This window comes from Helianthus annuus, chromosome 3 (assembly GCF_002127325.2).
Source record: "Helianthus annuus cultivar XRQ/B chromosome 3, HanXRQr2.0-SUNRISE, whole genome shotgun sequence".
Classification (NCBI taxonomy): domain Eukaryota; kingdom Viridiplantae; phylum Streptophyta; class Magnoliopsida; order Asterales; family Asteraceae; genus Helianthus; species Helianthus annuus.
Genome location: NC_035435.2, coordinates 52,072,208 through 52,084,708, shown reverse-complemented (window position 1 = coordinate 52,084,708; position 12,501 = coordinate 52,072,208). Strand labels below are relative to the sequence as shown.

Genomic DNA, 12,501 nt, shown 5'->3' with positions numbered 1-12,501 from the left:
TTTATTAATTACTTAACATTAAAAAAAGAGTTAAATGCCATTTTAGTCCCTGTGGTTTTGGTCATTTTGCCAGTTTAGTCCAAATGTTTCATTTTTCGCCTATGGTTCCAAAATGGTTTCACCGTTGTCATTTTAGTCCACTGGTTTAACTTCATCCATTATTTCTGTTAACGAGAAGGGCAATTCGATAATTTTATTGGCCAAATTGCCCTTCTAGTTAACAGAATTACATATGAAATGACTGAATTGCCCTTCTCATTAAAAAAAATGGACGAAGTTAACCCAGTAGACTAAAATGACAAATATGAAACCTTTTTGGACCCATAGGCGAAAAATGAAACATTTGGACTAAACTAGAAAACATGGCCCAAACCACAGGGACTAAAATGACATTTAACTCTTAAAAAACAAAACAAAATTATAATATATAAGTTTAATAACAAACGTATAATATAAAATTGTTTTCCGATTATTCGACTCGGTTTGTTTTTTTTTTAATTAAAATAAAATTATAAAACCGAAACCAAACCATAAAATCCGGTTTTCAGAAAATACAAAACCAAACCATTAGTTTTTGTTTGGATTCGGTTATTTTGAGGATGAATTAATTTTTTCGGTTTCATACACACCCTGACCAGAATGTATTCTTATTCTTTAACATATAACTAAAACTTTTATCCTAAAACATGAAGTATAAAAATAAAAAAATCTTAAGGCTAGTGGGCATGGTGATGGTCCATCCTTGGAGGATGATCCGCCACGTAAGCGACACGTCATAGTCCTCCCAAGGATGGATTATCCTCCAAAACTAGAGGGCATGAGAGGATGGTCCTAGTCATAGTCCTCCACCACTTTTATGTTTTTTTATTTTTTTTAATCTTCAACTTTTTTCTAACATTTACCAAATAAAGTAACAAAATATTTTCATTAATATTAAAAAAACATTACATAAACTTAAAAAAAATTAAACTTAAAAAAAATAAATTTAAAAAAAACATAAACTTAAAAAAAATAAAGTTAAAAAAAATAAACTTAAAAATATCCTAATATATTAAAATAAGCTACTAGTCTTCGTCTTCCATGTCGTGGCCGGGTTCGTTTTGAGCGTTGTTCCAAATGTACTCCACCAAATCCGCTTGTAGGTTATGATGTGTGTACTCGTTACGTAGAGCGAACATGTTCAAATCTTGTTGTTCCCCACTAACTGGAACAGAATTTCCAGTAGACGCGTTTTCGTCGTACTCGCATATCACTCTACCTTTGTCTTCAATGATCATGTTATGAAGGATGATACAAGCATACATAATGTGTCGTAACCTCTTTGGTGTTTGCGAACGTGCTGGATGTTCAATTATGTGCCCTTTTTTTTGTAGAACACCAAAAGCCCGTTCAATATCTTTTCTAGCACCCTCTTGAAACTTTGCAAACTTTTTTCTTTTGTCGTCTGTCGGGTGCGGAATAGTTTTAACGATTGTCGAGTACGTTGGGTATATCCCATCGGCTAGGTAGTAACCTCGCCTGTATTCCACCCCTGAAACCGTAAAGCTTGTATCTGGACCTGTACCTGCAATACGTAAAAACAGTGGGCGACTCATGCGAAACCGACGTCGAAAAATCTTGGCTGGGTACACGGGTTCGTCGGCAAAATAATCGGCTACTAGTTTATCTTGGCCGGCTATAAATTTAAAACGAAACATAAATGAAATTAATTATAAAATACATTTTCAAATCTATATAAAACATAAGGAAAAAAAAGTAAAATACCTTCTTGGTCTCGGTTATATTTTGCTCGTCTAGTTAGCCGTTGGGACGACCCTTCATCAGCCGCCATGAAGACCTGAGCCGCGTTCATAATCATGTTGTGCATAATACCATCCTCTTCCGAAGATGATGAATACCACGCAGACGAAGACGATGAAGACATAGAAGAAATTGAAGAAATGGAAGAAATGGGTGAAGCCATGATAATTTTTTAGCGAGAGATGGGGTGGTAGCGGGTAAAAAATGGTATAAAATATGATGAGTTTTTATAAAAAGGGAAGAGTGGTAATAAAATGTGAGAGAGATGGGGTGGTAGAGGGTGAAAAGTTATGAAAAAAATGGTTAAAGAGGTGAGTATTTATAAAAATGGAAGTGAATTGAGGTTTTTTTTGAATTATGACCGTTATTTAATTAATATAAATTCTGAAATTAATTTTTTTTTTCAAACGGTCGTATGCCAGAATGGTCCCCACATTTTTTGTCTTTTGTGCACGTCGAGAATGTTGGCTTACAGCCGTTGAGGACGGGACTTGAGTGGGGGAGGCACGGTGTTCCCTCCGTCACCGGACCAAGACGGTATGGGGACGACTCCGTACCGAGTAGCCTAATACACCTATCAACTTCATATCATATCACGATCCGATCCGATCCGATCGAGGGTCTGCTCATGCTTGGATTGAATTACAACCGATCCGATCCGAGCGGATCAAATTTGTAAAACCGATCGCAAAAGTGATGCTCATGCTCGGATTGAATTTGAATCGATCGGCTCGGTTTCGCTCGGTTTTTATCAATCCTAAAAAAAGCGAGCGGATCGTTTTCGCTCGATTGAATAATTAGGCTTCGTTCAACAAAAACAAATTCTAACTTAAAGTGCGAATACAAAAGCAACACAAAATAAAGTGCGAATACATAAGAAACACAAAATAAAGTGCGAATACAAAAGCAACACAAAATAAAGTGCGAATACAAATTGTCATTTAGTTCAAAACCATAAACTTCTTTTTAAGCTTGTTCATCTTCATCAGTCAGATCAACATGAGCAGCCGAATTCTCGTTTGATTCTTTGTAAGAAGACATCCTACCAAAACAGAAACGAAACATAACATAAACAATCGTTGACACAGTTATAACAGAAACAATGGTTAACACAATTATAACAGAAACATACTGTATGTGAATTGAACTCAAACAGAAACGATTTAACAATTAACAATTTAACATAAAGAAACAATATGGTTAACAGAAGCATATTTAACTCTTTGTAGATTAAGATCTACATTCTACAAACAAACGCCACTAAAACATACATACAATCTGTGTATGTATGTTACCAAACAGAAGATGCAATCTTTAACGATTAATTAACAAAAAAACATACAGATTGAAGCCTGAAACAAGTCCGACGAGGCGACGAATGAAGACTGGAGCGAACAGAAACATATATTTAACGATTATTGAAGAATGAACAGATACAGATATTTAATGATATGTTGCAGGTATGTTGCAGAAACAGAAACAGATATTTAACGATTATTGAAGAATGAACACAGATATTTAAACTGAAACAGGAGCGACTAACCTTTAGGAGACACTTGAGCCGATGATTGTCCGATGAATTGAGTCGGAGAGGGAGAGTGAGAGTCGAGACACTTGAGCAGTTGAGAGCGGCGACTGAATTCTGTTTTAGCCTTTTAGGAAATAGATTTAGGGTTAGATTTGTATACTAAATATTAACTTGTGCTAATATTATTTGGGCTTTTAAATTTTTTGGGCTATTATATTTTTTGGGTTTTTAATCTATAAAAATAATATATATATATATATATATATATTAATTATTAATAAAAAATAATTCGAGCGAAACCGAGCAATCGACGAGCGAGCGGAGCTTTGCTCATGCTCGGATTGAATTTGAATCGAACCGATCCGATCGGCTCATTTACAAACTGAGCAGGAATCGAACGATCATTTTTCGAGCATTTTTCGAGCGATCGTCGAGCGATCTTCGATCGTCGAGCAGTTTGGACAGCCCTAGTGGTAGAGGGTGAAAAGTTATGAAAAAAATGGTTAAAGAGGTGAGTATTTATAAAAATGGAAGTGAATTGAGGTTTTTTTTGAATTATGACCGTTATTTAATTAATATAAATTCTGAAATTAATTTTTTTTTTTCAAACGGTCGTATGCCAGAATGGTCCCCACATTTTTTGTCTTTTGTGCACGTCGAGAATGTTGGCTTACAGCCGTTGAGGACGGGACTTGAGTGGGGGAGGCACGGTGTTCCCTCCGTCACCGGACCAAGACGGTATGGGGACGACTCCGTACCGAGTAGCCTAATACACCTATCAACTTCATATCATATATCATGGTATCATTATTTAAAGGTCATAAATACAAAATACAAAATTTGAAACTTTGAGAGAGCGACATTTCATAAAACAAAGAGAAATTGTGTGATTTGAAAACTAGAAAACCTAACTTACCCAAATCTTGAACACCCCAATATTATTTCTTTATTCAAAAGAAGCAGACAAAAAAGCCACTTGAAATTCATCTTGTTGCCACTTTGTTCTACAAACTCTCACAAATTTCACAAAATCTTTCTCACCCATTTCAAATCCCCTCATTCTACCCTCTCAGTCTCAAACCCTTCAATCTCCCCATAAAGCCCATTTCAAGATTCAATCTTTTTCTTAAATTTGTGTTTAGATCCCAAACCCCTTTTGATATTTCACTCAAATTCAAAAACCCATATCGAATATATAAATTTCTTGAATCAATTTCCCCAAAATCCTGGTGGGTCAGAGTGATCAGATGGTTGGGAATGAAGGTGTAAAGGGTGTTTTCAAGAAATCTCATTCAAGATTACTTGTGGATATTACTTGTAAATTGGGTAGTTCTTCATTCAGAGGGGTTCAATCTTCAAATCCTTCTATGTCACCTGCAACTTCTTCGGTTTCTAATCTCCGTTCATCATCATTAAAATCCCCATTTTATGGGCTTATTGTTTGTGTTACTGGATTATCAAAAGGTATCTTGATGTTCTTGTTTTTTGGTTATATGTCAATTGCTTGTTTGATTGTTTTCTGTGTTCAAATGTGCAATGCCTTTTGCTTTGTTTTATTTTTTCAGAATTTTTGAACAATTTGTGATATACATATATATTTTTTTTCAAGTTTTAGCTATTGCTGTTTGGGTATTGACAATCATTTGCATATAATTTGGCATATTTCTTTCTTTTTTTTGTCTTAAACTAGCAGAAATTTGTATAAATGTCAAATCTTACAATGTACTAGTTTGACCACAATAGTCAAAATGCATGAATGATTTGGAAAGAAGTCAAAATGGTTAAAATGCATCATTGATGTGGAACAGAAAGAAGTATCTTACAATCTACCCTTTTGACTACAATAGTCAAAATGCGTTAACGATCAGAAAGAAGTGTCTTTGATTATAAATTGTACCAAGTCAAAATAGTCACAATGCATTAATGATTTGGAGCAGAAAGACGGATCTTCGATTATAAACTAGAACAAATCTTGATCATATGATTAACTTACATTATATAATTTGCCTTATATGTCGGTTTACAGAAGCAAGAAAACAAGTGATGGATGCAACAGAGAGATTGGGTGGTCAATACAGTCCGCATTTGCATCCTCGTTGTACCCATTTGGTGGTCCAGATATCCTTTTTGTTTCATTTGTCATCTTCATATGAATCATTTTGCTTTTTATCATGTGATTCCAATCGACTTTTGTAGTTGCATTAAAGAGAGTTCTATTCTATCACCTCCTTTGCAATTATGGTCAAACATTTCTCCTCTAATTTGCATCTTTCTACTTTTCAAACCTTTTGCATTCTAAATTCAAATTTTGTCGGTCCTTTGTTACAGACTTAATAGAAATAATGTTAAAATACTTTTGTACGTCTTATAAAGTGTTAAAATTATCTCTTTTCTCGAAGTTTGACTTATAAAGTCAAAGTGTATCTCCTTTTCCTTTTTAAACGTATTATTGTGGATTACTTAATGCTAATCTACAGCTCTGGTGGACGAAAGTTTGAGCATGCGTTGAAGCATGGAGCCACAAACGGTCTCTTTATTGTTACACTTGGATGGTTTGTGGACAGTGTTAGAAGAAACGGTAAAATTTTGCAGCTTTCAAAGTTTGACGATAAATTTGAGGTGGCAAATAGCCGGGTGGGGTGGAATGGGTTGTGGGTCAATATAGCTTCTTGTCAAGATGCTATGCAGTTAATGCGGTAAAATATCGGATATCGGTCAAGGACCGATATTTGAAATATAGGTTATCTCGGTGAGATATCGGTGGGATACCGGTAATTTTAATTTCAGTGATATATCAGTTATATCGGTCAAATATCGGCGATATATCGGTTATATCGGTGATATCTTGGTCAAATATCGGTGATATATCGGTTATATTGGTCAAATATCGGTCAATATCGCCGATAATATCAGTACCGATATTTTGACCGATATTTGACACCGATATTTTACTAAGGGACCGATATATCACCGATATTAACTGCATAGTCAAGATGCCAACACTTTTTCTTCATTTTTTGATTTTTTAAATAATAAATGTATTAATGCAAGAAAACAAAGTACACAGATGGTCCCTGGGCTTTACCAAAATTTTGGATTTGGTCTCTAGCTTTCCAAAAGTACACCGATGTTCCGATGGTCTGCACTTAGTAACGCATTTAGTCCCTAGCCAACAAAACCAAAGGTTTTAGTATGTCCAAGCTAAGGACTAAATACGTTACAAAGTGCAAACCAAAGGGACCATCTGCGTACTTTTGGAAATCTATAGACCAAATCAAAATTTTGTTAAACCACAAGGACCAACCGTGCACTTTACTCTATAAAATATACATGTCTTGTCGTGGGTTTTAATCTGTTTACCCTATCCAACCCACTTGACCCGTTTACTTTTTACCTTTTTTATATAAGTATACAACCTGAATTGACCTTTTCTTTCATATAAATTGGTTAAATTGCCACCTTTATATTATAGTATCTCAAAATGGTTTGAGGTAGTGTCGTTTAAATTAATTTATTAATTATTATTTTGGTCAGTGAGATTGAATGAAGCTCTTTATGTTGTAAGAAGTCTCGGAGAAAATCATACGCCGAAGGATGATATTAACATGTTCACTAGTGGGAATTCTTGTCTTCCTGTTGCCATGCTTGAAAATGCTAGACAATCGAGCGTCGTTGAGAAACCGAGATTATTCTCATCAGAAGAAGAGCTTAAAAGAAGAGGTTCACTCTTTTCGGGTCAATCCATTTATGTTGACCCAGAAGTTTCAGCTGAGCTGCAAAATAAGGTACTGTTGACATATAAAAGTGTGTTTTTAGACATTTACTATATATTTACTATATACAAGATAGGGTGAATAGTAAATCAATTTGTTTGTACTATTATATATTAAATAATATTTACCACCTTAAACAATTTTGAGATACTATATAATATTTACTAGCTCAAACCATTTTCATCACAATTGAGTTGTAAATAGTAATGTACGAGTGACTGAGGCATAAATATACATGTCATCAAAATTACCTCATGATTTAGCTTTTTTAGATAAAGTGACGATATTTATTATTTTCCCAATTTTAATAATATAGTATATTTGATAGGAATATGACCCCGAATCACCGGTTCAAATCAACCGGTAAAAAAAAAAAGCTAGTTCTACGGCTCGTTTGGATACAGATTCACCACCAAACGAAACGGTAGGGCTGCGATGTCTAACCGAAGATACAGATACACCACTACGGTTAGAGAATCGTGTCTAAGTTCACCACCCAACGCGCCACGGTTGAGCTAGCATAGACGAATTAATTAACCCACAAACATGAGATAACTAACACAAGAAAAATCATTCTAAAACTCACTGATGTCCATCTCGTGCTTTACGAAATACATAGGAAAAGAAAAAAAAAAACTAACAACCCACGATCCTAAATTAAAGGTAATGGAAATAAACTAAACTAACTGCATGAAAAGAAATAAAATGCATGAAAAAGAAATAAAATATTAGAAAACGGTTGAAGCCTTTAAACATGTTAACGTGGGGTTCTTCCTAATGGGGCTCCATTTTGCTTCAACCGTAACCCATGGTCATTGGCCCATCCGTTTTGAATGACCCGAACCCGCTGCTATCAATATTGTTTTAGAAAATTCCGAATATACCATTGTGACTTTTTTATTTTATCTACGTTCTAATAAAATATGATTTTTTTTTCATTTGGTGTCGTGGCGAACTTAAGTGATTCATACCAAATAACATCAAACCGGTAACGGTATTATCCGAACTCGTTATCCACATTTAGCGTCATTTTTTATGCTAAAATATTGCAATAAAACGAGCTACGAAACATAGTGTTTGGATGGCCTTTTGCTGTTTGTAGTTATAATAATAATATACATATAAGTGTTTGAAAAATGTAAAATGTTAATTATTTAAGCAATTTAAAGACAAGAATTTATTTCTTTTTGAAAAATGTGGATTAATTAATATAAAATGGGTTTAACTTATATGTATGAAATTTGGTTCCAGTAGGTTGTTGAGGCGGCTTTTGGACAAGGATGTTCATTAGTGGACCAATGGTTGCCAGGTCACAATCCTAGTCACGTTGTATGCGAAGAGTCTTCCGTTCAAAAATATCTCGGTCACTCCAATTATCTTGTTACCGTAAGTTACGCTTCAAAGATTTATTTGTATAATTTGATTTATTTAATGCTATATTCAATTAAACCTCTAATTTAATTTGTTACCTCAGCCCCTATGGGTTCTCAAGACCGTGAAGGAGACTAGGCCTCAGAGGCTTGTTCATTTGTCTGCTGACCTGGCACGTCAGATCGGTATGATGCTTGATAATGTTCAAGGGGCTGCTCATCATCAAAAGGTAATATCATAGTGAAGTATTTTAATTGAAGTTGATTTGCTTTATAAAAAGAATCGTCGCATCTTCTTTTTGTTAGTTTATAGAGATGTTTAGCCCCTCAACTTTAATAAGGACATGTTTAGCCCCTCAACTTGGTAATGACATGTTTAGCCTCTTAACTAAAACAACTTTAAGGTCTCAACTTTAATAATAAACAACTTTAACCCCTCAACTAACATAATGACATGTTTACCCCCTTAACTAAAACATCAAAAAACGTTTAACTCCCGCGATTTGCTTATTATTATCTACGTTTTGAACCGCTGCGGAGCTCAGGTGGTAACCCACTAGTTTAGATAAATGAGTCATGTTTGGGTCTACCTGGGTTAAGAGCTGATTTTTTTTTTTTTTATATATATATATTGTTATAAAAAGGTTTTATGTCATGACCTTAATTAATCAGATAAAACTTAAAAGATAAAAGATAAATGAGCATGAGGTTTTATAGTTTAAATGTAACTATTTTATATAGGTAGCGTCTTTAGTCGTAATTTTGTAACTTAAGAATTCTTTTTCGAGTTAAACGGGTCGTGTCAGTGTGAACCTTAGAAAATTCGTTTTGTGGTTAGGTTCTTGTGTCCAACATGATTTCAAGAAAATGTTAAATGGTTAGAAACTTAAATATAACATTCAATTTTTTCTTTCTAAAATTTAAGGATATTTGTCGGACCATTTCTTCTCAAGAACCACAAAGTCTCGGAATCAATTCTAACTATGAAGAAAATCAAAATATAGTAAACCTTGCCAAAAATGGGGTTAGAAATCGTCGGGGGCGTCGCATGCAGGTACTATTCAAATGAAATCTTGGCACAGATTGCTTCAGTACTTTACGTTTGTGTATCAAATAATAATTCTTAATATAAATTTGATTATAATCACAGGCACCAGTAAAACCATTAACCCCAAGCACACTTCTTGATTCAATCTGCTGGTCAATCTCTGACCCGTCATCAAATGCTGCTATCTACACTGACATTTTCATCGACACAAATGAAGATGTGAAAGAATCTGATGCTTCGTTTGTCAACTCCTCGAGACCACTTTCAGACGCGTAATTTTTCACCTTTTCTAGACTTTTTTATATTTTAAATAAACATATTTAAAGTTAAGTAGAAACCATATTTATTACCGTTACTATCTTATATACATGCTTATGCGCCATATTTATTACCGTTATTATCATATTGCAACGAATTCCATTTTATGATCCTTTTTTAGCTATAACTAGTTTCTTAATTGTTCAGCGAGAAGAATGAGTTGGTTTTCAAGAACCATTTCCTCACTATTCTGTTTCCGGTGGACCGGTTCTCAGAGATGGGCCCCAGTTCAAGGACGTATTTTAGCGACACAGGGTTCACATGTTTGCAACTGTTAGATCACATACATGCATTTTACCAGGTAAATTATTAAACGTTTTTCTTGAAAGATTATCACGCTCTTAATGTTAACACATGAACTTCGTTAACGGTACAGGAAAACATGTCGAAGATGGAGATCGAGTTAGCCATTCATACTGACTCAAGGCATGCTGATAAGCTAAGATCAGTTTACGCAAGCAAAGAAGCTGCAGAACATGGTTATGCAGAGATCAAACGTATAGAGTTTTTAGGGAGTCGAAAAAGCTTTGAAATGCTAAAACGTGTTTCTGGGGATAACAATAGTAATGTCTACGAGTTGCTGACACGAGCATAGTGACATCAGCATGGGTTCACCGTTCATGATAAGTGAGTCTAGTGAGCCAACATGGGTTAGAAAAAGAGCCGGTTTGTTTAAATTGGTTCCACCGTTGTCTAGTTTATCATACTGTGGTTTGGGCTTTGGGGATCTAAATGAGTTTAGCTTTTTGTAAAGTGTAAACTAAAGGAATATATGAATTGTTTGTTTTTAAATTGTAGGGTTAAGTGCACACAATATGGATGTACTATAACACTTTTACAAATAATGAGCATCAAGCGTTTCGAAGTAGCCTTATTAGGGTTGTTGATGATGTATGATCGATGATAACGTAAGCCAAATATGTCTAGGCGCGATGAGTTTCTAAGTATCCACTGATGTTTGAACCGTTATAGCCCGAAACTACTACAAGTGAAGTGAGTATTGACCGGACCTCATGGTGTCGAAATTTTTAACCGGACTTGCAAGGGCCCAAAAATAACCTATACAACTACAACTACGACGTTCTAAGGACATCCTAACATTAACCATCAGCCACCACATATCGGATGCAAGCTTTGTTGGAAATAATTGGACCATATTCACGTGTAGGTGGATAAGGGAGGACTATATTTACGTGTTAGGTAGATATGGAGGGTCTAAGTTGACATGTTGGTTAAACTTAGATTAATTTTCTAATTACATTATGATTGTAATATGACAATGTCTTGATTAGTAAGTTAGGGTTAGTCTATATGACGTTTGATTAGTAAGTTAGGTAAATTTAACATTTTTAAATTAAGAAACCAAGATTAATGCATAACTTCCCCCCGTCTTTTTTAAACGTCAATAACTTTTTATACGTAACTTTTTTTTTTAAATTACACCATAATAACGAGCGTTTTTTTATCTTTAATATAAGTACCATATTGCTATACTTATATAGAGAAAAAAAATATGTTTCGATCAGATGTTTAGTCCATGAATGGTGTTATATACTTATTGGGGTGTTATATAGTTGCTGAATGTGTTATATAGTTGCTGAATGGTGTTATATCATTGCTGAATGGTGTTATATACTTACTGAATGGTGTTTATAGAGATTTTTTAAAAAAAATCCAGTTCCTATAATTAAGGTGGCGGTTATGGGAAGTTTTTAATTAATTGAATTAATGATAAAATTACTTGTTTACTCTTTTGAATTAATTTAGATTTAGGACACATGTCATCTCCACAATATTTCTCACATTTCTCACACTTTTAACCTTTTTTACAATAACCTTACCCTACACTAACATATCCATCTAAGGATAAATATTTTCTATGTATATCATCCAATTCTTAAAATTTCATGCAAACTTACTATATTGGTAGTTTGAAACGTGTGTAGGATTTATTTGCTTATTGATGGGCTTAAAATATAACATATAAACTATATCAAATATGGCGTAAAATCAACCTTTTCCATACTAATGTTGGAAAAAACTTGGTTTTCTGTTCCTTTTAATTTTCAGGATCAAAAGAGTTTAAATGTGCAAAAGAAGCATAAAAGATAGCAAAAACCAACATAATTATAGAAAAGGAGGAATTGACGTAACTCGCCAAGCCCCAATTCACATCCAAACCACAAAATAGCAAGAACAGAAGACTTGACACGCGCCGTGTCCAAAGGTGGATGTTGTGCAAAAGAAAAGACAACAGCAAAGGAAAAAACTGACAGCCAACACGGGGTCGTGTTAAGACAACACGGGGCGTGGTCAACTCAAAGATTTTCAGAATCTGCAATAGTACAACAAGTACTTTGGCCATGGGTCGTGCTGACACACGAGGCCGTGTTAGTACAAGATTTGACAAGCATTTAATGAGAAAGAGAGAGAGAGAAATGACCGCGGGGCCGTGCCAGGCCGGCACGGGCCGTAGTGGAGCTTCTGATTTCAGCTATAAATAGAAGTGCTTTGTTCCACTTCAAACCATCCCTTGGTAAACCACTTCTCTCTCACTTGCCACCACACCACCACCACTACAACACCAACATCCACCACCATCATCCATTTTCTATATTTTAGAGTGTGTGTAGTCTCGGGATCAAAGATTGATAGTAAGAATCT

General features: G+C 34.7%; 1 protein-coding gene across 2 annotated transcripts; it reads left to right on the top strand.

Annotated features, from left to right (window-relative positions):
- The first annotated feature begins 4,271 nt into the window (after positions 1–4,271).
- On the top strand, positions 4,272–10,705 carry LOC110928995. 2 transcript variants are annotated; one of them, XM_022172084.2, is made up of 10 exons: positions 4,277–4,792; positions 5,355–5,446; positions 5,804–5,906; positions 6,863–7,113; positions 8,356–8,487; positions 8,576–8,701; positions 9,397–9,525; positions 9,622–9,791; positions 9,985–10,138; positions 10,214–10,705. In XM_022172084.2, the coding sequence occupies exons 1-10, from the start codon at positions 4,576–4,578 to the stop codon at positions 10,430–10,432; spliced, it is 1,593 nt and encodes a 530-aa protein (XP_022027776.1). In that variant the 5' UTR covers positions 4,277–4,575; the 3' UTR covers positions 10,433–10,705. The 2 variants fall into 2 exon arrangements, with proteins under 2 accessions (XP_022027777.1, XP_022027776.1); XM_022172085.2 differs by lacking the exon at positions 9,397–9,525 and having other exon boundaries at positions 4,272–4,792.
- Positions 10,706–12,501: the final 1,796 nt, after the last annotated feature.

Coding starts and splice junctions, on each gene's coding strand:
- LOC110928995 (XM_022172084.2), top strand. CDS start 4,576: ATGGTTGGGAATGAAGGTGTAAAGGGTGTTTTCAAGAAATCTCATTCA. Junction 5,447..5,803: donor GTACCCATTTGGTGGTCCAG/ATATCCTTTTTG, acceptor ATGCTAATCTAC/AGCTCTGGTGGACGAAAGTT. Junction 10,139..10,213: donor ACATACATGCATTTTACCAG/GTAAATTATTAA, acceptor TTAACGGTACAG/GAAAACATGTCGAAGATGGA.